The sequence below is a fragment of the Podarcis erhardii genome (assembly GCF_964252035.2).
Source record: "Podarcis erhardii genome assembly, chromosome: 7".
Lineage (NCBI taxonomy): Eukaryota > Metazoa > Chordata > Lepidosauria > Squamata > Lacertidae > Podarcis > Podarcis erhardii.
The window spans coordinates 5,773,685-5,799,965 of record NC_138511.1 but is presented as its reverse complement, the minus strand read 5'-3'; the positions used below and the strand labels follow the sequence as shown (position 1 = coordinate 5,799,965).

Genomic DNA, 26,281 nt, shown 5'->3' with positions numbered 1-26,281 from the left:
AAACCAATGACTCGTCTGGTGGGAAGCTTGGAGAAGCAGACTGAAACCTTACAAACCACAATGGCTTCTCCTCTGCAACCCCCGAGTCTACGTCGGTGCCATACGAGATACCCTGTGAGAAAACAACTCTGGGTTCATCACCATCCAGAGTTAATGCTGACCAGCTCAGACTCCCTCACTCATAATCAAATTGTGGATGACTTGATTTCTGAGGCAAAGGACAAAATTCTCCACCCCCATTCAATGTACAAAAGCTGAGTAGACAGGCAAATGAACCTTGGTGACAGGCACAAGGCAGGGCCTCCAAAACAGGCCACATGCAGCTCTCTTCTCCAACATCTTGCTGTTCTCCACACACCCTGCCAGCATCTGGCAACTGAGGTTTCCCCCGACTAGTGGTAGGTCCTGAAAACTGATGCCTTGGTATATACTGACCAGCACCAAGTATGGTGTAGTGGTTAGAGTGTTGGGCCAGGACCAGGGAGCCTGACGGTCAAATTCCTACTTGGCCAGTCTAAGATACCCTGCAGGGATGTTGTGAGGATAAAATGGAGGGGGAGGAGAACCATACACTCCACTGTATGTTCCTTGGAGGAAAGGTGGGATATAAATGTAAAACAATATTAATATAGCACCTTAAGACCTGAGGGTAGGTTGGCGTGACTGTGGTTGAGCAAGGGACTGGAAGGTGGCACAGGCCACCACATCCAGATGCTTATAGCCACTATAGGGGTGGCCCTCCATGCTCCCTGCTGCATTTTCCACATAGGATCTCAGGCACATAGTGCAAAACTAATCAAGCAGTTTAATTATTTTACACAGAGAGAAATATATAATCAATGTGGTCTCCTCCCTAGGTCTCATATGTCAACATGGTGACTTGCTGTCTCCTTCGGCCTCCACACTCCACTCTCAAATATGTTGCAGTGCATGCAATGAATTGTTCAGAAAGTGCTCTAAGGAGCTGGTTTCTTGTCTGACATGACCAGCACATATACTTCTCCAACAATACACCCGCCCCAGGCTTTTCTGGTTTCATGCCAGATGACAGACCTTCCAACTCCATTATTTTAAGTATAGTCAAGATGGAGTGACAATCAAACTTGCTTTTCAATTCTATAGAAACCAGATGTCGCACCTCAACCCAGCTCAGAATAGCATGAATGGACCAAATGGTCTTTCTGCCAGACTTTTAACCACTGCTGTTTTTCTAGAAAAAGAAGTGCTGGAACTCACAATGAACACCTTCCTCATTCTCTTAGAATGGCAATGGTGTCCAAATGAAAGATGTCAGAACTGAGTTTTGGCAAGTTCCAGCTGAAAAAAAGCTCTGATTTGAACAATAGAGTCCTTGGGCCTTAGCACTGCCAGGTAGCAATAGGGAGACCAGCAAGCCTGTACTGTTCCCTCATAATGCATATCACCAGATATCATTTCCTTGGACACCAGATGCATAGGAAACTAAGATTAGTTCCATTCTATCAGCAGAAATGATGCTTCTTTGTTCTTTGGATTCCAAATGAGCATGTCCTTTTTCTTAATGAATCTCATTGCTCCAGAAAATTCAATAGTTCCAAACCTTTAGGCGAGCCAGTTATAACCTCTGAAAACAAAAACCAAATAAAACTGCTTGTATATGCATCACATAAGGAGTTGTATACCAAATTTGCATATCATGTTTTCTTTTGCAGAAGCCAACCACCATCAGTCATGTATATGCATGAATGCAGGCTGTGCTTAATGGTTATTGGATCAGTAATCTTCTAAATTGCATCTTCTAATGATGCTTTGCTCACCTGGTGAAACACTTGGACTGGAACAAAGCTAGGCAACTAACTCATAAGCCACAATTTATTTGATCTCTGTGTGGGCATTCATTGCTAGTGATCACTGCCAAGTTCTGGAACAGATCTTGGACAACATGTACTTCCTTGCCATCAATTTTCACTGCTTTCTCTGATCTCAGAGTCACAGCTCTATTCTTCTTTAAAAAGACACAAATATAGGCTAATTTCCCAGTCATGTTCCTCAGTATCCTAGCTATATTCACACCCATGCCACCCAGCACTTACTCTCACTCAAGTTACAACGTTGTTCTGGTTTTAGCATTGCAAGGATGGTCTGATACATCTTTGTCCATGCACAAACATGAGGTCTCAACCTGCAGTTCCCTTGTGGAAGCAATTTCATCTACAAGGGGGCTTGCCAGGAGCCACACCACACCCAAAGCAGGGCTGGCCCAAGATCAGAGTCCAAGCAAGTGGAGCACATAATAATAATAATAATAATAATAATAATAATAATAATAATAATAATTTATTTGTACCCAGCCCATCTGGCTGGGTTTCCCCAGCCACTCTGGGCGGCTTCCATAAAAACCAAAAATACACTAAAATATCACAGATTAAAAACTTCCCTGAACAGGGCTGCCTTAAGATGTCTTCTGAATGTCAGGTAGTTATTTATCGCTTTGACATCTGATGGGAGGGCGTTCCACAGGGCAGGCGCCACTACCGAGAAGGCCCTCTGCCTGGTTCCCTGTAGCTTTGCTTCTCGCAATGAGGGAACCGCCAGAAGGCCCTCAGCGCTGGACCTCAAAGAGTCAGGTGAGAGGCAAAGTCAGGGCAGTTCCGTGGTCATTTTTTACACAGGCAGGAGATTCAAAAGCAGGCAGAAGCACAGAGCCGGTAAATATACATTGTTCCAGAAGTTCTTCAAGCTCAGCACTGGGGGTTTTTAAGCTGGAGCTGGTGGACTGAGTCATGACAGTAGGGGAGGCCACTAAGATTTTGCATGGACTCACTTAGGCACTGTCAATGACTAGATCAACCATAGAACCTTCTTCATACCACATCCTTATGCTAAGGCCCAGCTGTTCATCTCATGTTCCTCATGAAAGCCTGTTCTGGACTCCCAAGATTCTTCCCAAAGTGATAATTCATTCTGTCTACAAAGGGCCCTCCTGAAACATTGAGTAGAGTTCAGGTTTCCTTTTTGGAGGTCAGTCATATTCCGGAGATGAACACATAACTGCTTTGGTGAATAGAGTTTCATTTGCTACTGCTGTGTGTAAATATAGTTTAAGACCTTTAGGTGTGTTTTTCTGCCCTGGAATGCAGAATTTGCAAAATTCAGCACTGTAAAGGACATCTTTCTCTTTCTCTTAGCCTCTTTCCTATCCAGGGGATCCACTGGTCACCAATGGAGGTGGAGGCCAGACCAAAGTTGGGGAGCAGCTGCAGTTGCATATATCACCACATGGGGCAACAGTCAGCAATTTCTGATATCTGCTTCTTAATGGTACCACTTGCAAAGCAGTAAATTGATGCAGTGGTACCTCTAGTTACAAACTTCATTCGTTCTGGAGGTCCATTCTTGTATATGATACACTTCAGTTAATAACTGAATTATTTGCATCCCCCATTTTAAAATGGAACAACAAAAACCAAATTAACCAGAAGTGTACTTTTAGATTTTATTCCCCCCCCCAAACATAGTTGTAGTCATATTCCAAAACTAGCACCTTGGTATAATAATAATAATAATAATAATAATAATAATAATAATAATAATAATATTTACACCCTGCCCATCTGGCTGGGTTTCCCCAGCCACTCTGGGCGGCTTCCAACAAAAGATTAAAAATACATTAAAACACCAGTCATCAGTATTAAAAAATAAAACCACAATATTATTTTAAAAATATATATAAACCGAGGTTAGAATTTCTCATTTGATATTACCCAAGTATCTATATTTCAGAAAACAAATGAGGCATAACATGCAGGAATAACAAATTAACCCCCAAAGCCTCATTTGAACCCATAACTTGGCGTTCAGGAGGTCAATGTTGAACAGCTTATTTTTCTGAACATTTTTGTATAGACACATTTGCACTGTCATTTTGTCTTTTCTGCCCTGGACTATTGTGTTAAGGGCTAGTTCTGCTGTTGGGGTCTGATCTAGAGACAACACACTTCCCAGCCAGCTGTTACTGCAAGCCCATCAATTTGTTGGAGATCTCAGAAGACAAACGCAAAAATGTTTGAATGCACTACTGGTCTCAGGTGTTCTGTTTCCTCCAAAAAGATATTGCCTCTTATCGGCATTGTTAGAATGATGCCTTTAGGTGTGAGAGTCACATTAAGCAATGAAGTCCTTTACCAATAATTCTCCCTCCCTAAGTGCTTAGAGAAGAACAAGACTGAGCAGAACTAACACGGTTACAAATTCCCTCAGTGGTACTCTGCTGTCATTCAGAACATCAATGGGCACAGCTGAAAAACTCAGATTTCCCTTCCATGAACAGTTCCAATGCCTTTAAATATATAATGTATCAATGAGTTTTAGATGTTTTAATCTATGTGTTTAATTAATTAATACGAATACTATTAATGTGCAATGCAAAAAATTCTTAAAGGCCTGGCAGCAAGGTGGCAGGCAGAATATTTTTATTCACTGATTTTCCAAGCGTGTGTTTCCAGACAGCTAGCCTTGGAGAAAGGCATATTTCATGTCAGGGGGTGGGGGTTGGTAGAAAGAATACTGGATTGTCAAACTGATTGTATTGGATACCTAAGACTTGTGGACAAATTATTCATTTAAAAAACCCCAGTTAGTTGAGGTCCTCCAGATTACAGTGGTGCCCCACAAGACGAATGCCTCGCAAGACGGAAAACTCGCTAAACAAAAGAGTTTTCCGTTTTGGAGGGCTTCGCAAAACGAATTTCCTTTGCAAGACGAAAATGTCTTGCGAGTTCCTGCAGGTTCCCCCCCTTCCCCCCTTTTTCTAAGCCGCTAAGCCGCTTATCCGCTAAGCCGCTAAAAGCCGCTAAAAGCGCTAATCCGCTAAGCCGCCAATGGGCTTGCTTCGCAAGACGAAAAAACCGCTAGACGAAGAGACTCGCGGAACGGATTAATTTTGTCTTGCGAGGCACCACTGTATATATTTCCCATGTGACCAATGGCTTTGAACGTAATCCATCCCAGATCTCGTGAATACATTTCTGTTCCTAGGAAGTGACTATTGAATGTCCTTGAAATATATCATACTTCCTCACCTGACTAAAGCCAGATATCATAATTGTCTCCTCATTCTTTTGGGTGATTATTTATTCATGCATACCTCTGATGTTTTATGCACATTGATCTGCATGCAAAGGAGTTAGAAGGACTTGAATTCTAGCACCTCCATTAAGAAATACTCAAGGATGGTTTGGAGCGGAGGGGGTGGGGAGCCTTCCGCCATGTAAGCAACATTTACTTGTATGCCAAACACAGGCTGAACATCATTTCAGGGAGAGAGAACTAGGGCAGGCAGTCCGTTGATGGAGGAGCACACTCTGTGCCAACACGGAATGCTTAAACTCTCTCCCCCCCGCCCTCTGCAAAGAGGAATCTGGGTACCTTCTGGCTGCAAAGTAGATAGTGGCACACACACACACACACACACACACACACGCACCCAAGAGAAATCCCAGCTGTTTTGTGATTACTTCTGAGGCAAGAGAATGGGATCGAGCCGCCGTAAACAATCCAGCAGAAGCAAGGCACTTCTAGAACTGGAGAACTGAAGCAAATCATGCTGGCATTATTCTCCTCACTTGCTCTTCCTTGGTGGAGAAGGGATCCATGTTGTCGCACAGAAAACAATTCAGGTGTCCCAGGATTTTAGTGCACTGTGACTATGGATTAGTGGGACATCCCAGGAACAAGAAAACTAGCTGCAAAGACTGGCGTTTATGAACTCTATAGATGAAGTTACAGATAGGTAGCCGTGTTGGTCTGCCATGGTCAAAATGCCAAAATGCCAACAGTGTCCTTCAGCTCTCTATATTGGACAAACAGGCCAAACCTTACGCCAAAGAATAAACGGACATAAATCCGACATCAGGAACCACAAGACAGAGAAACCAGTAGGAGAACACTTCAATCTCCCAGGACATTCTATACAAGATCTCAAAGTAGCTGTTCTATTACAAAGGAATTTCAGAAATAGACTGGAAAGAGAAGCTGCTGAATTGCAACTTATCACCAAACTTAAAACTATGGAGAGACCTGGTTTGAACAAAGACATTGGATTCTTATCTCATTATACATGACAAAGCCATTTTTCACCTTCTCACCCCTTGCTTTTTCCTGTTAGACCTATTGCAGTCGTTAAGAGTCGTCAACAGGCTCATCGCAGCTATCTGCCAATCACCCATTCCCACCACCCTTCTGAGTAATACCCCTCCCCACCTTCTCACTATATAGAAGGGTCCGGTGACTTCTGTTTCAGTGTATCTGAAGAAGTGTGCATGCACACGAAAGCTCATACCTAGAACTAACTCTATAGATGAAGTCATGTTTTAGCTAAAAAATGTGACCTCCCCTTTATTAGTTTGGAAGCTTCCTGAAATTTGTTCTGCCTGTGCCATTGCAGATATAGGTAATAATTACCATACCCCTATTTCAGGGAGCAGGGCGGGTGTTTGTTTTATTTCTTTATTAGATTTATATACCACCTTTACCTTCCAGGTTGCTCACTGTGGAGCATGTAGTCCTCCTCCTCCTCCCAATTTCACCCTCACAACTGTTCTGTGAGTTAGGTCAGGCTAAGAGATCACACTGACTGGCCCAAGGTCACCCAGTGAGTGCCATGGCTAAGTGGGCATTCAAACCCTGGTCTCTCAGATCATGGTCCAACACCCTAACCATTATGCAACACTGTGTCTCTGGATTTGAGAGGGTGTGGGTAATGCCAGCCTCCCTAATGTAGCCCAGTGCTGTTACACCAGATGGATGAGAACTTAGAGTAGAATGGGAGGGGGGGGGCAAAGACTGTGAAGCTGAGTTGTCCTCCATATTCTGCCCCCTTCCAATATTGGGATAGACTAAATCACTGCACAAAACACAGAGAACACCAGAGGCAGTTAAAGATGGTACTGAATCCTGCATTGCAGGGGCTTGGGCTAAAACTCTCAGCGTCCCTCCCAACTTTAGTTCTATGATTCTGTTTTTCTTTTTTAAAATGGCTATATTTATCTGGAAGCATTGGAAAGAAAACCATCCAGGCCAGGTGAAGAATGTAGCTTCAGAAATCAATTTCTAGCCCAATTCGCAAGCCATTTAAACTAACGTGATTCAGTTTAAGTGCTATTTTTTGAATCAAATAAAAATAAGCACTCATTGCGCTTGCCATCTTGCAAGTTTCCAAGAATGAGGAGGCAGAAGCTCTGCCCCTGGTGATAATGACATGTTAAATATGACCCTGGTGGGATGCAATGCTTGTCATAACGAAAAAGCTTGTTCAATTCTTTCTGGCACATCTAGTGGATCTCAGTGTGGAAATTAGTTCACTCACCTTTGCAGTAAAGGCCAAGGCAGGTTGCAGTGTAAAAGGTCATAGAATCATAGAATCATAGAGTTGGAAAAGACCACAAGGGCCATCGAGTCCAACCCCCTGCCAAGCAGGAAACACCATCAGAGCACTCCTGACATATGGTTGTCAAGCCTCTGCTTAAAGACCTCCAAAGAAGGAGACTCCACCACACTCCTTGGCAGCAAATTCCACTGTCAAACAGCTCTTACTGTCAGGAAGTTCTTCCTAATGTTTAGGTGGAATCTTCTTTCTTGTAGTTTGGAACCATTGCTCCGTGTCCGCTTCTCTGGAGCAGCAGAAAACAACCTTTCTCCCTCCTCTATGTGACATCCTTTTATATATTTGAACATGGCTATCATATCACCCCTTAACCTCCTCTTCTCCAGGCTAAACATGCCCAGCTCCCTTAGCCGTTCCTCATAAGGCATCGTTTCCAGGCCTTTGACCATTTTGGTTGCCCTCCTCTGGACACGTTCCAGTTTGTGTCCTTCTTGAACTGTGGTGCCCAGAACTGGACACAGTACTCCAGGTGAGGTCTGACCAGAGCAGAATACAGTGGCACTATTACTTCCCTTGATCTAGATGCAATACTCCTATTGATGCAGCCCAGAATTGCATTGGCTTTTTTAGCTGCCGCGTCACACTGTTGGCTCATGTCAACTCTCCTCTCCTGCTCTGACAAGCCGCTGGCTTTGAAAAGTCGTGTTCTGAGAACGGTCGCACAAATTATCTTTGGGATGTGAATTAATTGCTTCTATTTCAAGGGAGATAGAATCCCATGCAGAATTTAGTTCACAGTGTCAATGGAGCATGTTATTTTGATTGCCCCATTTCTTTTATGGATGCCATGAAGCTTGGCCATCAGTCCTGAGCTGAATCGGGAGCCGCTCTTAAATCTGTAAGAAAACTGCAAGTCTGGCTCAGCTGCCCCTTCCTGAAACACAGAATGGAGTGAAAATGCAACATAGGAATGCTAGGTGTTCCAGGAAGGGGCAGCTTTTGCAATTTCCCATCTAGCACAATACAGTGGTTACAGATGGTTCAGGTTACATACGCTTCAGGTTACAGACTCTGCTAACCCAGAAATACCATTTTTTTGCTCTATAAGACTGACTTTTTCCCTCCTAAAAAGTAAGGGGAAATGTGTGTGCGTCTTATGGAGTGAATGCAGGCTGTGCAGCTATCCCAGAAGCCAGAACAGCAAGAGAGATTGCTGCTTTCACTGCGCAGCAATCCCTCTTGCTGTTCTGGCTTCTGAGATTCAGAATATTTTTTTCTTGTTTTCCTCCTCCAAAAACTAGGTGCGTCTTGTGGTTTGGTGTGTCTTATAGAGCGAAAAATACGGTAGTACCTCGGGTTAAGAACTTTGCTTCAGGATGAGAACAGAAATCGTGCTCCGGCAGCATGGCAGCAGCGTGAGGCCCCATTAGCTAAAGTGGTGCTTCAGGTTAAGAACAGTTTCAGGTTATGAACGGACCTCTGGAACGAATTAAATACTTAACCTGAGATACCACTGTATGGTAGTATTGTCAACACTGGCTGGCAATAGCTTCCCAGGATTTCAGACCCAAAAATCTTTTCCCAGCCCTACCTTGAGATGCCAGGGATTGAATCCAATATCTTCTGCAAGCAAAGCGCTTGGTCTATTTTATTCATTTTTTATATTTATTCTTGCATATACACCCCACCTTTTCCTTCAAGGATCTCAAGGTGACATCATCATCAGTTATTATTATTGGTACCCCATCCATCTCATTGGGCTGCACCAGCCACTCTGGGCAGCTTTCAGCATATGTAAAAACATAGTAAAACATTAAATCTTAAAAAGATTCCCTGCCTTCAGATGCCTCCTAAATGTGATATAATTACTTTTCTCCTTGACATTTGATGGGACATCATTCTACAAGGTGGGTGCCACTACTGAGAAGGTCCTCTGTCTGGTTCCCTGTAGCTTCACATCTCGCCAGGTGGGAACCACCAAAAAGCCCTCAGTGCTGGTTCTCAGTGTCCAGGCTGGAGACATGGTTTGCCCCCTCTTCCGTTAATCCCCAGAACAACCCTATGAGGTAGGCTGAGGCTAGGCTGAGAGGCAGCAACAGTCCCAAGGTCACCCAGGGAGCTTCATGGCTGAGTGGGAGATATGAACCCTGGTCTCCCAGGTCTGGGTTTGACACTCTAACCATCACAGCAGGCAGGCTCTTGGAAGGGAGCTTCCAAGTTCTTCTGAGGCACATCTAAAAAAATCCACTCCCCACCCGGATGAATGGAGAAAGCGGCCTTTGCTCTACCTTAGTATTGCCTGCACTGACTGGCAGCAGCTCTCCAGGGTATCAGACAGGGAATCTCTTCCAGGCATATCTGAAGGTGCCAGGGATTGAACTTGAGGCCTTCTGTGTGCAAAGCAGATGGCTTGCCACTGAGCTACAGTCCCTCTTCTTTAATGAACGGGAACAAGAGTGCCATTCACTGCCCACAAGGGTGGTCCAGTCCTGCAACTGTGATGAAGCTCAGTTTGGAAGCAGGATCCCACCCCCCCAAACCGAGAAGGAAGAGGCTCCCTCTGTCTTCCACTCTGTTACACCTCTCCCACCACTAGACTGCCTAATGTTTGCAAAGCACGTGGATCCTTGGACAAAAGGTCTCACTGAACGGTACACAGCAATTGTGTAGCAGGGATCACGTGCAGCCAGAGAACTGCACATGGAGGGGACTGACAATGGGATTTAAAACCCCAGGAATACCTCCCCTCGTGTGCCTTTCATGTACCAGCTTGGCACCCTGCAGCACTCTGAATCACAGAAGCTAAAACCCAAGGAAACTCAAAAGCAATGGCAGAGCTGTGCCGGCTCCCACAGAGAGGTGACAAACACAGCACTTTTTCAGTCAGCCACATACTCAGAGCTCTTGCTACTGCTAACCTCCATGGGACTTGATCTTCATTAATGTTGTTAGCCGCTCTGAGCCCGGCTTTGGCTGGGGAGGGCGGGATATAAATAATAATAATAATAATAATAATAATAATAATAATACCCATGGCGTTCTAGCCTGTACCAAAAATAACTTTATCTTGGAGGCAGAGTGACCAAGTGATTTACCTCACTTCAACTAGGCTGCACTGGGTCACAGAATCATAGGCTTGGAGGATACCCCAAAGGTCATCTAGTCCAACCCCCTGCAATGCTCAAGAATCCCTGACAGGTGGCCATCCAACCTCTGGTTAAAATCTTCCAATGAAGGGGAGTCCACCACCTTCCCAGATAATCCATTCCACCGTCTAACAGCTCTTGCCCTCAAAAAGTTCTTCCTAATGCTTAGGTGGAATCTCCTTTCTTGTCATTTAAATCCATTGTTTCACTTCAAGCTTGCTCCATCTTTCATGTGGCAGCCTTCCAGTATTTGAAGATGGCTCTCAGTCTTCTCTTCTCTGGGTTAAACATACCCAACTCTCTCCAGCACTCCATGTAAGACATGGTTCTCAGACCCTTTATCATCTTGGTTGCCCACCTCTGAACACATTGCAGCTCATCATTGGACGCAATGAAGTTTACGTATTTTGGAGCATGGGGGTGGGGGGGGGCATATTTGCAGCCACATAGAAGTGCCAAAAATAAATAAGCAGTTTTCCTAATATGTACAAAGAATTAAGGAATAGAAAAAAACCCACCAATAGAACATTATAGGGAGGGAAGTACAATGGTCCTGTGCTTTGAAAAACAACTTAAATCTATTTATGATGGGACTATAAACAGTCATTGACAAGTTTCCCCCGTGTAGTTCTGGGCTGCTTCATCACCATTCTCCTGGTCATTGCAACTCCACAAGATGAGATCTTGCATGGAGCCCCAGACTGAGGGAGGTTGACAGTTATTTTGTGTTTCCTCCATTTGCGAATTATTGCACCAACTGTTGTCACCTTCTCACCAAGCTGCTTGGCAATAGTCTTGTAACCCAGTCCAGCCTTGGGCAGGTCTACAATCTTGTCCCTGACATCCTTGGACAGCTCTTTGGTCTTGGTCATGGTGGCTACTTTGGTGAACTGATCTGCTGGATTGATTGCTTCTGTCGACAGGTGTCTTTTGTACAGGTACTGTAACGAGCTGGGATTACAGGTAAGGCCTCTCCCTTACAGCAGGCGCTTCTAATCTCAGCTCCTTACATACAGTGAAGATACCAGGTAGCCTGACATCTGGCTGGTTGACAGGGGATCAAATACTTATTTCACTCATTATAATGCACATCACTATGTGACGTTTGTCTTCTGGGTTTCTGGGGGTTTTCCTGTTGTTATTCTGTCTCTCAGAGCTATAATAAACCTACCATTAAAATTACGGACTGGTCATTTCTTCGTCAGAGGGCAAACGGGCAAATTTAACAGGGGATCAAATACTCCCCCCCCCTCACTGTACAATACTGAGTGGATTTCAGAAAGTCAGTGGGGACCGAGTACCACATGGTCCAGAGGGCGCAATCTTAACTGATTAATTTTGAAGGCATTTCTTGAAACAAAAACAAACCACTGAACTCTCTGTGGCTGGAAGTTTTGTTTTGTTTTGTTTTTTAAGACCCAACCATTTCATGAAAGGTAACGATATCTGCAGATATCTGGCAGGGTGGTCTGAACTCCAATAACCCCTTTGGTAGTAACTGCAGCAACCCTCCCCTCCTCCAAGTATATCTTGCCTTGCCCTCAGGCGCCTAAGATCAATCATTATATTAAAAGCACAGTCTTATAAACAGCAGATAAAAGCAGCCAAGAATCAATAGTCATTCAAGGGGAAAGACTAAAACTATTAAAACAATGAAATGTCATTAAAAGCTTATGTGGATCACATCAAGTTCATATATATCAGCTTAATGTGCTTTGTCCCCGCTTTGTCCCCAAAAGCCATCAGATGAAGGATTTGGAATTGTTTTCAGGAGGGTTTGGTGGCATGGTGTGACACAGAAGAAGGAAGCAATTTTGAATACTGGATATAAAGGGACAAAGTGGCAGGAATCAGGCGGCTGCAGAGGAAGGGAAATGCCTCAGACAATGTGAGCTAGGCTGAGAATGTGGGGATCTTGGAGTTACTGGTTTCAGCATTCAGAGCTGGGCAATACTAGGAACAGCAGGACCCATCCCTTGTAAAAAACTATTTCATTCTGGAAGATCGATGTCACAGTTCATGGGGACAAATAAGTTATAAATACAGGTGAAGAGGGAAGAGAGGGGGAAGAAAATACACCTGAACTGTAAAAATCTATCTAGATGCTAGTCTTTTGGGGACAACTCACATTCACCAAACATGCTAAAACTTGACAAAGTTGAAGCATGTGATAATCACAGTCACTATGCCTGTTTAACTTCTCTCTCTCATGCATATATATTCTATGTACTGTATATGCATTCTATATACATAGAAATAAGGCTATTGTCATGCTGCAGTTCACATGGCTGCCAACAGGTGGCCACACCAACTGCAGCATGACAAATGGCAAGCAGACAAGCAAGGAAGCAGCATGGGGGGGGGGCAGGAGGCTCAGGTGAGCTGTTTAACGGAGGAGGGGGTGCCCTTTGCACAGTGGTTTAGCAAGCTGCTATGTGAAGCCCATCTTCCCTCCATTAAATGCAGGTGCAGCAAGGTTTAATGAAGAAGGTGGAGGCACCACATAAGGGCTAAGCAATTATGTGAAATGCCTCCTCTCTCCTTTAAAAGAATTGGGGTGAGCTGTGAGGAGAGGAGCAGGGAATAGGCAAGAAGGTGGCTGGGGTGTAAAGGGAAAAGGGTTCGGCCGGTTGTGTGGGAAGGGCAAATGCCAAAGCTGCAGGCAGAGTTGGACACTGTAGTGCATCTGTAGTACAATAATATACAGGCAACTCCCCATCTGTGTGCGATCAACATGTGTGCACCATTTTTGGCACTGCAAGGGGGTGGAACAGGTTGGCACACATGGTGCCTTGGAATGCAACCTCTGAAAATGGGGAGTTGCCTGTATTTATTAATCAACTGCCTCTCTCTTCACCCCTATCAGATTGGTGATGCTTCAGGGGGCCCTGTGGTTAGATGTGTATTGCTGGGGCTGTAACAGTACCTAGGGCTTCTGCCTGAAGTGAAGCAATGCAAGAAAGCCACCAGGAGTCTTCAGCAGGAGTGCTGGGTGCTTGCCAGAGACCCACAAAAAACTGTACCACTGCAGGAAGCCCATGACGTTGGAGAGAGGCCCACCTAACAACTTCCTTTTTCTTTTAGAAACTCAGTTTGCACTTCTTTCATCTCACCTTCTTGATACAGCATGTGTAGGGCACCCCACAGGAGAGAGGACCGCTGCTGTTGCAGGAATGGTATGGATTCACATGCCAGTCTCTGAATTCATCGCCTCCGCAGCAGGAAAACTGGGGGGGGGGGAGAAAGGAGATAATTGATAAGTACATGTGAAGAGCTCTGGGTGGATCAGACCAAAGGCCCATCCTGCCCTTACAGTGGCCAACCAGGTGCCCACTTTCAGAAGCCCACAAGCAGGGTATGAACACAATGCTCTCCTGACTCACAGAATTTTAGAAATGTGGAGTTGGAAGGGACACCAAGGGTCATCTAGTCCAACCCCCTGCAATGCAGGAACAAAAGCTAAAGAATCCCTGACAGGTCGCTATCCAACCTTTGTTTAAAAACCTCCAATGAAGGAGAGCCCACCACCTCCTGAGCCAGCCTGTTCCACTGTCAAACAGCTCATGCTGTTAGAAAGTTATTTCTAATGTTTAATTGGAACTCCCTTCTTGCAATTTGAATCCATTGGTTTGGGTCCTACCCTCCAGAGCAGCAGAAAACTAGCTGGCTCTCCCCCCCCCCAAGTAACAGCCCTTTAGATATTTGAAGAAGGCTATCAAATATTACCTCTCAGCCTCCTCTTTTCCTCAAATCCCTCAACCTTGTAAGGTCTGGTTTGTTTGTGTGCTTGTTTTACATCTCAGGAACAAGAGGACCCAACAAGAAGCTTGGAGCCAGTGCTATTCCCTTGTATTCTGCACCCATGTTCAGAGGCAGCTGGGGATTATGAGAGCTTTGTTGCCCTCACCCCTTGTTTGTGGGCTTCCCACCTGCATCTGGTGAGCAACTGTGGGAATCAGGATGGTGCACTAGGTAAGCCTTTTCATCCTCAAGCATCCCATCTCAGCTAACCTTTGCCACTGCTTATTTTATCATCATGGAGACCATAGTGGAACGGAGGCGGCTTTCTTTCTCTTTAGCAAATAGCTGCAGAAATGTGCAGAACTGAATTTAAAATGGGGGGAAATGAGTAACAGAGAGAACTAAAACTACAAAATTCTTCTATCCTTGGTCTCCAGTGAGCTCTTCTCCAAAAGAAGTCTTCTCACCTGCCAAAAGAAGTGGGGAGCACGTAACAGTATAATATATTTCAAGTACCATGGGCATGAATGGTGTTCCCAAGAAGAAATCCACAGCAATTACTTGGCTTGGCACTTTATCTGCGCTTCAGTGAGCATGGTTTAGATCAATTATATTCTGTACTGATTGTTTTTCCCTCCCTCCAGTCTTCATATGGCCTATCCCTTGACCTGGTACCCAGTTAATGCCATTATGTCCTTGCCATATTCAAAAACTTTGCAATGAGGTACAAGGGATCCAGAACGAGGGTTGCCACCCTTGTTCTGGCAAAATATAGGGCTGGGCAGGACGGGGGTTGGGGGCGATTTTTTAAAAAAATCTGATGCTGAAATTACTTCAAAGCAATCTGTTACAATCTATTGCTGCCTAACAGGATGGCCTCTCTAGAATTTGTCACATGAACACACAAATTTTTAAATCTCTTTGTGCTTCGCCACCCAGAGCTTAAATGCACAATCTTTCACACACATACAGTGGTACCTCTGGTTACGAACGCTTCAGGTTACAAGCTCCACTAACCCAGAAGTAGCTGTTCCTGGTTGCAAACTTTGCCCCAGGATGCAAATGGTAATCGCACAGCGGGAGACCCCATTAGCGAAAGCGCGCCTCATGTTAAGAACGGTTTCAGCTTAAAAACAGACCTCCGGAACGAATTAAGTTCGTAACCAGAGGTACCACTGTACATTTGGAGAAGATCCCTAACTTGGCCTAGAAAGTGGTGTGTGTGTGTGTGTGTGTGTGTGAGAGAGAGAGAGAGAGAGAGAGAGAGAAGAAGAAGAAGAAATACAGGACAAACTACATCCTTTATTGAATCAATACAGGATGTAGCGTTTTACATTGAAACACGGACGATTGATCCTCTATTATACAGGACAGGTGGCAAGCCTAAATGGGTGAACATCATTTGAGGCCGTTCTCCGTGTGCCTGCTCCACATCAGGTTCAGAGGGTGGCAACACAGGAAGAGGCCTTTTCTGTGGTGCTTTAGACTGATTAAACAAACAATCTATGGCCTTTCAAATGTGTTTGTGGGAGAGAGCTTATTGGTTTGTTTTTGTATTTTGCAATGTATTTTGTGTTCTCATTTTGTATTTGTAAACTGCCTTGTGATCTTTAGATGAAGGGTGGTATACGAATAATAACCCCAACTTGGTCCCCCCCCCCCCCAGACGGCTTGGACTACAACCTCCTTCAGTCTCAAGATCATATAGCTGTGCTGCTGCTTGGGGCTGATGGGAGTCACAGTCCAAAGTAATCTGGAGGGCACCAGGTTGGGGAAGGTTGCCTTGCGTCCTAATTTCCTCTTGCCACTCATCATTATGTCTTCACATCTGCAAAAAGAGGGAAATGTTTGCCTTCTCTCCTTTCCCCTCTCACCCCATGAAAATCCACACAAGCTATTAGCATGCAAAATCATTCATACTATATTGGTTCTCCGATTCACAGGGCTGAAATTCAATCTGCTTCATTTGCTTTGAGAATACATTATTTCTGCAGGCAATCAAGATATTTCAATGCTGGATGCAGAGACTTATCGCCTTCCACCTGTCTCTGTTCTCATTGGCCGGCGCTTGGGTACATCCATCCTCCTTGTAACTCACCTGCTGGGCTGCATTTAAACACCAGTTGTTTTATGGAGCTGGTGTAGTTGGGAAATTAGACTGAACCAGAGGCCTCTAGGGAGTATGTGGGAAATCAGCCACAGCGGTCACAGCAAATGAACAAAATGAGCACCCCTTTCTCCAGAAATGGTTTGTGGCAGGTAGATCCAGTTACCTGTTTCAATTCTGAAAGATAAACAGCTCACAACAGGCAGCAGACATTGGTGGAGACCAGCCAGTCTCCAAGGCATGTTTCCATGAGTGTATGAAGAAGTGAACCTATGGGACTCTGTTTGCAGGTGGTGAATTGGGGCAGCTGCTTCAGCTCCATTTGGGGGGACATGGTTCAACAGCTCTTGGGAAAGGACTGGCAGCTGTGGGCAGGTCTTCTCTATCCTCTTAAAAAAACAACAACAGCTGTGAAAGCTGCTACCTTCAGTGGTGGCAACAGCATGAACAGTGCTATGGCCACAGCCTGCCTGCCTACCTTCCTTCCTGAGCAGCTAAAGCTTTGCTGCCACCGCCACCCTATCTCTGTGGCCAGTAAGCCCTGTCCTGTCTCCACTGACATTGTTCCAAGGATGGAATTGCAACCCCTGAAACTGTCACCCCAATAGGAAAAATAGGGCAGCAAATTGGGAAATGGCTTTCTCAGTCCACTCCATCCTTGGACTTAATTCAAGGTGCCAGTACTGACCATTTCAAGCCCTTCACAGCTTGGGTCCCACTTAGAGGCTGCCTTTCCCTTTGCTCCGATGCTCTTCTAACTTTGTGCAAGGTGGAAATTGTCCCAGGGAGAAGCTGGACCTTCATGCCAATTGCCCCAAGGCAGTGAACTGCTTCCTGGAGCACATAATTCTACTCTTTCTCATTGGGCTTCCACAATTGTGTGTGTGCAAAGCACATCTCTTCTGCTTGGTTTTTGGTTTGACTGGATGGTTTGCTTAGGTTTTTGTTGGCAGTGCTGCTGCTGCTGTTTTTTTTGCTCCTTTTCACTAGTCTGTTGAATTTATTAAAAAAAAAACATTTTTATTTATTATGGTACCCCAGCATCAGTGCTGAAAAAGTGGTTGATAAATGTTTTAAATAAATAAAATGGCTGCAGGCTGGTCACCAGGGGGTCTGTTATACTGTCCTCTCCCTCAGACCGCACAGCCAAGGAGACATCCCCACAGTGCTCTGAAGGGGAGAATTATACAGCACAAACCAGAAAAGTGTCACAAGATGGATTTGGGAGTGGAATGAGGAGGGATGCGTTTGACACCCCAATCCTTGCCTCTCAATAAGAAAAGACATTTCAAATTCAGCCTGCTATGGACATGCACTGTGGAGTCTGCTTGATATGCAGATAAGAAGTCAGTCATCAAGGGAGACATCTCCCAAAATTGTAGCCATTAAGCTGTCTGGATAAAATAAGCAGAAATCAAGAAGATTTATGGACTCAAGACAACCACTCTCTCATTGGACTATAATTTGTACTATTTATTGCTTTTGAAATTGGTCTTTTCCTTTCATACTTGGCTCCTCAGTCAAAGGAACTGGAGATGGCCAAGATCCTTAGCAAAAGAATGATCTTAGAACTGCAAGAACCTGAGAATTTTGGTTTCAGATCTGCACTTTATCTTCTTGGTTTTTCAAACACCCAAATAAACTTTGATCCCTGACCAGTTTTTCTCAATATTAAGTCTCAACAGGAAAGCAAATATCATTTTGTTCACATAAATCTGCTCACCCCAACCTGTAGCCTTTCAGATATTTTCAGCTATAACTCTCATCTTGGTATATTATTTGCACAAAGTCCTGCAAAAATTGATTGTATACCTATGAGACTTAGCTCCTGCATCTTGTGTTTCAAATCAGGGTATGTTTTCCCATTGATATAAGAAGAATAATAATCTTGATTTATCTTACAAGTAAGCTTGTAAAATGATCTCTCTTCCATAGATGAAAGGGTCTATTTAAGCAGAGTAAGCTGAAATGAATAGCAATTGTAAAGGTATTAGCCTTTTAACAGAAAACTAATCAAAGGCTTAAGCTGTTCCATATGCAATAAGCACAATTAAAAAGTCCCCAAATCTCCAGTTCTCCCAAATGTTCATTTTCTAAGCTTGAATTAGGAAGCCTGCTCTGCCCCAGAGTTTCTGCAGTACTCCTGTGAGCCACACATATCTGGTACCAAAACCAATCTGGTGCCCTGTGATTAATTCCCAGTGTGATTAATTCCCGGATGTGCTGAGTGAGTGCTGCTAAACAACAGGAGGCCATCTTTTAAAAAGCATATCACCCAGACCCAACTTGCAGCATTTCTAGCCAACAGCAACTTACACACCTCTGAGAAGTAGCTGCCACCATGGAACTTTCTCACAATCTCCAAAAGATAAGAAGTGGTCTGACAATATCCCAGAAAAACCAGCTAGATGGTAGACCAAGAACATAAGAGCTATCCTGCTGGATAAGACTGGGTGGGTATCCTTCATGTCCAACAAGGGCCTGCCAGATTCCTCTAGGGAACTTATAATATGGACATAAAGGCAAGTACCCTTCCTGTTAGTTCTCTACAGCATCTAATGCTCACTGCCTTTGAATGTGGAAGGCTGCTTTGAGTTATCAGTCCATACTATGAAACCTATGAATTGTGGGGGCCAAGAGAGAAAGATGCCCAAAGTAAATGAGACAGCCCGAGGCAACTTCTAGTCCAGTTCTCCAAGTCATCTCTCAGCAAGGAGATTCCCATGATGAACAATGCTATTCCAATTTCTGGTGCAGTCTTGGGGCAACAGCAGGGGCTTCTCCAGCCAGGAGCAGCCGGGATTCATGGCAGTGGCATTGCCGCTGCTTCTTACCTGGATGGGGCAGGGCTGGGGTTGGGCGCCTCTGTGGGAGCACCAGATTGTCTCCACCATTGCTCCCACACAGTGTCCTGTCTCCCAGTTGCCGAAGAACAAAGACTGGACAAAAAGTTCTTTCCAAAAGCCTAAATGCTTATATTACTGTGGTACATGGGAACGGTTGGTTTAAGGCCCTTCAGAGGTAATCCTAAATACAGCTACAACAAAGGCAGGTTCTCTAGCTGGCAAGCTCTGAAAGTTGATATGACACTATCACAATCCTTGGCTTTCCTATAGATAGGAACAAGGAGGACTTTTCTTAAGGCTGTAAGCATTTCTGCAATCTCCTGCTACATTTGTGTTCCCTTCTCTTTTGACTCCTTCTCGACCTAGGTAACAGGACAGGTGTCTCCCACCCCCCAAGAGGTGGCTGGGACCATTGAAACATCCCCCTCTGGGCAGGCAGAGCTACTCCCAGGATAGGATGGTGCTGGACTGGGCATGCCAGAGAGCGGCTCTGCCAAGTTTGGAGAGGGTGGCAGGAACACAGAGGGAGGTGACACTCATGGCTCCCATTGTGGGGATGGTGGAGGCAAGAGAGTAGTTGAGGAAGGCTGCTCTCTGCCGCAGAATCCTAGCAGATTCCTCTACATCCCTACTCTTGGCCAAACCTCCCTCCGGAGTGTTCTGACTTGGCCAGCCCGTCGCGACTGCCAAGGTAAATACTGATGGTGCTGCTGTCACCAGCCCATCCGCCACTCCAGCCTGCCTCCAGCTCCTGTCTCCATTTACATGTGCATGTCCTGTTAAAATATCAAACTCTGCTCACTTCTGGATTCTGTCTCTTGGACATGCCAGAGTATGACGGGATGCTGGAGTTGGCTTTTATAAATAGGTTGTCACTGTCAAATTCCTGCATTGAGTTTTTAATGGCTGCCATGGCCGTGACCAGCTGTTTGGAAGATGGAGATGAAACAGAACGAGCCACAAAAGGAGACAGAGGGAGCCATGCATCCTGCTAGCTGGACTGTAAGAGAATCGTCTGGGATGTGTGTTAAGGATGCATTTCAATTATATTCCCGAGGAAAATTCTCCTGTAAGATGCAGAGCTCCAGAGGTGAACCTATTGACAAAGCAGTTTATATTTATGAGATACAGCAAAATAGTTTACTCAATTCAAAGGGTGAAACTGAATGCCGTTCTATTACTATTGTTCCATTACTGAAAGAATGTCAGTTTGCCAGACTGAATCATCTCATTGCACTGGTTCATGCTAGCACAACAGTTTACTTGAATCTGACCCAAAGTTTTTAAAATAATGGGTGGTATTCAATAGGTTTTACTCCAGGCAGACCCACTGAAATGAATATGACTAAAGTAGGTCCATTCATTTCAATGAGTCTACTCTGAGTAAATCTTAGTTGACTACCACTCATTATTTATTTATTTTTTTGCAATGAGGCATTCCCACTCCTTTGATTTGTTAAGAAATGAGTTTTGGAATGCAAAGTAATGAATAAGCATCATAAAGGGAAAATGTGTGTGTGAAATAAAATTTATTTCATTTTATTTATGAATCTCTTCCCATTAAATATCCTGAACTGATTTAACAGTAACAACCACCAAAACAAAAATGATTTCAAATCCAATACAGATACAAACAGGAATAATAAAATCTCCCCTTAAAAAAAACACACAACAAAAGTCTTCAAGAGAGTCTGAAAAGAAAACAGAGACAGCACGCTAAGGAAGTTTCAAGATGGTGTATACATCCATTCAAGGAGCAACCTGGCATGGCTCCACACCAAGACAAAACTGTGGCAGATCCTTATCTAAGAGATGTCATTTGCAGATGACGCAGCCATAACAGCGCACTCCGAGGAAGCTGTACAGAGACTCATCAACCATTTTGCCCAAGCCTGCATGGAGTTCAGCCTTACAATCTGCCTTACGTAGAGCAACATCCTGGGTCAGAACAGCGCCAGCACTCCATGCATCAGCACTGATGACCACATGCTTGAGGTGGTAGCTCCACCATAACCAGCAACTCCTCCATTGATACTGAGCTGGACAAGCATATTAGCAAGGCTGTTATGGCAATGGCTTGCCTCTCCAAAAGGGAGACTCTGATGCTAATATCCCATACCAAGATGAAGGTCTTGCAGGCTTACCTGATGAGCATATTGCTTTATGGAAGCGAGTCTTGGGCAACTTCCAACCCTCAGGAGTGACACCTCAATGCCTTCTACATGCGCTGTGTCAGGAAGAATTTGGGTAGCACATGGCAGGACAGAGTTTCAAACAAAGATGTGCTCTCCCAAGCCCACATTCCCAACACGTTCACACTCTTGTCTCAGTGAGGTCTACTCTGGCTTGGTCATGTCTACAGAAAGGAAGATGGCAGGATCCCCAAAAATGTGCTTTACAGGGAGATAGTTTCAGGCACGGACCAACTGTGACATGAAGGTTGGCAGCATTAACCCCTTGCAGACAACTACAGCACCTGGAGACAATCAGGTTGTGTATCCACAGCAGTGACCAGAGAAGGAATAACTGTTGGGAGGGGTGCGGAAAGAAGAAATGCCGTGGTGCATCTGTAACAGCAAAACTGGATCCCTTCACCTACCCCAGGTGCGACAAAACACGTCTCTCTCATATCAGTCTTTACAGCCAGAGCAGGCGCTGTTAACTCTCCAATGGTTTGACTTCACTCCCTAAGGCACAGTCCATAATATAACATGATGGACTTCTTGACGAGATGTTATTTGCAGGACCTTTTCTTCTGCAGAGTACAGTGACCAGTTGGGTATATAAGGGGTTATTCCTACATTGCAGGGGTCAGCAAACTTTTCCAGCAGGGTGCCAGTCCACTGTCCCTCAGATCTTGTAGGGGGCCAGACTATATTTTGGAGAGCAAAAATGAACGAATGCCTAGGCCCCACAATTTAGAAGGTGATTGGGCCGGATCCTGCCCCCAGGCCTTAGTTTGCCTACCCATGCACTAGACGACCCTTTGGGTCTCTTCCAACTCTGCAATCCTATTATTCCATGAGAATCTTCTAGGTATCCAGGTAACAAGCTGGTAACAAGCTTTGTACACCAGCACCTTGAACCTAAGCCCAGTAGCTAACAGGTAGCCTGTGCGAGTCTTTCAGTAGTGGTGTGACACTTAAAGGATTACTGAGAAGCAAATTGAGACTTCTAGTAACCGGCCTTGTTTTAGGAAGGCAGATTACCTCATCATCATCATCACTTTTAATTTGTATACCATCTTTCTATTTTACAATACCCAAGGCGGTTTACATGTGAAAAGGATCTAGGAGTCTTGGTTGACCACAAACTTGACATGAGCCAACAGTGTGACGTGGCAGCTAAAAACGCCAATGCAATTCTGGGCTGCATCAATAGAAGTATTGCATCTAGATCAAGGGAAGTAATAGTGCCACTGTATTCTGCTCTGGTCAGACCTCACCTGGAGTACTGTGTCCAGTTCTGGGCACCACAGTTCAAGAAGGACACTGACAAACTGGAACGTGTCCAGAGGAGGGCAACCAAAATGGTCAAAGGCCTGGAAACAATGCCTTATGAGGAACGGCTAAGGGAGCTGGGCATGTTTAGCCTGGAGAAGAGGAGGTTAAGGGGTGATATGATAGCCATGTTCAAATATATAAAAGGATGTCACATAGAGGAGGGAGAAAGGTTGTTTTCTGCTGCTCCAGAGAAGCGGACACGGAGCAATGGTTCCAAACTACAAGAAAGAAGATTCCACCTAAACATTAGGAAGAACTTCCTGACAGTAAGAGCTGTTTGACAGTGGAATTTGCTGCCAAGGAGTGTGGTGGAGTCTCCTTCTTTGGAGATCTTTAAGCAGAGGCTTGACAACCATATGTCAGGAGTGCTCTGATGGTGTTTCCTGCTTGGCAGGGGGTTGGACTCGATGGCCCTTGTGGTCTCTTCCAACTCTATGATTCTATGATTCTAAGCTGAAGAAATGAAGAATGTACACCTTATAACAATCTAATCCAATACAAAAAGGTGATAATAAAACATACCTTTAAAATAAGCAACTTATATCAAATAAAGAAATATTCAACAATCCATTAGAATAGTATAGAATAATATTAAATATCAGCATATAAAAAATTAAACAGAAATCCACTCTTAACAATTATAATAAATAATTTCTAAACTATAATCAATAAAACAACGGCAAATCACAGTGCATAAAATATACAATACAAATTGAGAAGCAGAGACTGGAGGGTGGCGCAAGGCAGGTGGAATAATTCAAATTCTGCTCATTTGAAAAGAAGAAACTCACACTGCAGAAAGATCAAACCTCTCCATTCTGAAGGAAATCGGCCCTGAGTGCTCACTGGAAGGACAGATCGTGAAGCTGAGGCTCCAAGACTTTGGCCACCTCATGAGAAGAGAAGACTCCCTGGAAAAGACCCTGATGCTGGGAAAGATGGAGGGCACAAGGAGAAGGGGACGACAGAGGACGAGATGGTGGGACAGTGTTCTCGAGGCTGCCAGCATGAGTCTGACCAAACTGCGGGAGGCAGTGGAAGACAGGAGTGCCTGGCGTGCTCTGGTCCAGGGGGTCACGAAGAGTTGGACACGACTAAATGACTAAACAACAACAACAACAACAACAACAACACCACACACACTTGCATTGGCAATCACAGGACTTTGTTTTTCCACAATATTTGCTCTACTGATGAAAGATGAAGATGTCAAACTTTATCATGTACTCAAGTGGTAATTAATGATATACACAAGAGCAAAACAAAGCATAATGTTTGCCTAGTTTTGTTGGCCAGTTTTGAACACAGCAGCAATTTGCAGCTGCAAAAAACATTGTTGGAGTAATCTGGAACATTTCCTCCCAAAATGCTTGATTGGCTTATCTCTTTGTAAAAGAGTGAAGGAATAGTCACTGGGAGTTGGGATGGAGAAATCGGACAATTTCAGTTTCTCTTGGTTTCTACTTTCCCCAGTTTTTAAGTCTGTTCCCTGAATTTCCATGTCAGCTTCCAATTTATGCTTTTGAAAATACCTGTCAGCATTCTAGTGCGCATCTTTCCTACTGTATACATTTCTGTGGATAATCTTGCAAGCAATTCCCCCAACAATGTTTTTGTATGTTATTTGGATGTGGAGTGTAAGGCAAGGCTTAGAAGTCCCCAGTTCACCTAATACACCCCTGGTGTGTGCACAGTTGACTACAACAACCTGGCACTGGGCTTAGAGGCCTCTAAGCATCAGTGGAAAACTGTGCACATCCCTGCCTCACCACACAACATTTGACGCCGCCTCTGTTATACCTGTGCTGGATACTCTACATGTGCAGAAAACATTTCAGAGCCCAGAATGGACCTCAGAATCCTTCCTAGATTGTACAGTCGACTCTAGAGGAACCGGCAGGCCCATCTCCATTTGTTCTGAGGTCAGTCAAAACACCTTGTACACAGCCTGCTAATAACAGAATTGTTATTAGTTATCTATTGTAACCTCATGTGATGACGGAAACATAGCTAAGGTTGGTAGATGGCCTTCCAATCTCTGTTTAAAAACTTCTAATGAAGGACAGTCCACCACCTTCCCAGGTCATCTGTTCCACTGTTGAACAGTTATTGCCGTCAGAAAGTTTCTCCTAATGTTTATTTGGAATCTCCTTTCTTGCAACTTAAATCCAGTTGTTCAGGTCCTACCCTCTGGGGAGCAGCAGAAAACAAGCTTGCTCCTTCAATGTGACAGCCCTTTAGAAATCAGAGGATGGCTCTCCTATCACCTCCCAGTCTCCTCTTTCCCAGCTAAACATACCCAACTCCCTCACCAGCCTTGGTTCCCAGACCCCACGCTACCCAGACCCACCAATACTTGATGCTCATACTGTGAAAAACAAAAACTTACCTTTTGCTGGACAAAGTCCAAAATATTCTTGAAGTCCAAATCATCATAGTAGTGTCTTATTCCATCCTGCACAGTGGAATGGAAAACTGCATTCATCTGGAAAGAAGCAGAGTCCCAAATGTGAGAAATGCTCTCCAACAACAGATAGGAGGTTAGCAAGGAAAGGCCTTCACATAACACTGCAAGGCTTGGTGCAATCTCCCTTGCAGCGACACCAAATGATGTGCTGCCAGAGCATCAGTTGCTAAACAACTCCCACCCTCAGAAAGGAGTAGTGCAGTGGTACCTTGGTTTAAGAACAGCCCCGTTTACGAACTATTCGGTATATGAACTCTGCAAAACCGGAAGTAGTGTTCTGGTTAGCAAACTCTATCTTGTCTATGAACGGAATCCAAACGGTGGAAGGGCCCTGGCGGTGGGAGGCCTCATTAGGGAAAGCGCACCTTAGTTTAAGAATGGCTTTGGTTTAAGAGCGGACTTCTGGAACGGATTAAGTTTGTAAACCATGGTACCACTGTACTGGCTATAGAAAGGCAGTGCTTCGAAATAATCACGGTCCATTTCTCTTTGACCTTTCAGACAACAAGCATTTTCATAAACACGACAGGAAGAGATTTGGCACTTTCTACAGAGATGGGACATGGGCGGCGCTGTGGGTTAAACCACAGAGCCTAGGGCTTGCCAATCAGAAGGTCAGCGGTTCGAATCCCCGCGACGGGGTGAGCTCCCGTTGCTCGGTCCCAGCTCCTGCCAACCTAGCAGTTTGAAAGCACGTCAAAGTGCAAGTAGATAAATAGGTACCGCTCCGGTGGAAAGGTAAACGGCGTTTCCATGCACTGCTCTGGTTCGCCAAAAAGTGGCTTAGTCATGCTGGTCACATGACCCGGAAGCTGAACGCCGGCTCCCTCGGCCAATAAAGCGAGATGAGAGCACAACCCCAGAGTCGGCCACGACTGGACCTAATGGTCAGGGGTCCCTTTACTTTTACCTTTACAGAGATGGTGCCCCGAAGCCATCAGGGTGTATTCTTGGACAATGTATTCTTGGCAATGGACAAGTGCTGGAGTTGCAAGTGCTCAGCACAGCTCCTCTTCTGACCAGGCAGAGACTTTGTTATGTGCCCAGTGAGATTTGTGGGGAACAGAGCCTGGAACCGAGGACAGACAACTAGAGGCAGATAGGCTGC

General features: G+C 44.7%; 1 protein-coding gene across 3 annotated transcripts in view; it reads right to left on the bottom strand.

The window, feature by feature from the left end:
• Positions 1–26,281, bottom strand: part of LOC309345454 (tetraspanin-15-like) — an 89,549-nt gene that overhangs the window by 19,934 nt on the left and 43,334 nt on the right. For 2 of the 3 annotated variants that reach the window (XM_081868533.1, XM_081868532.1), the window contains 2 exons: positions 25,096–25,191; positions 13,623–13,736 (listed from right to left, as the gene is read on the bottom strand). In XM_081868533.1, coding sequence (XP_081724659.1) covers positions 13,623–13,736; positions 25,096–25,191 — 210 coding nt within the window. The remainder of the gene's footprint in view (positions 1–13,622; positions 13,737–25,095; positions 25,192–26,281) is intronic. The other variant, XM_081868534.1, reaches the window with a different exon arrangement.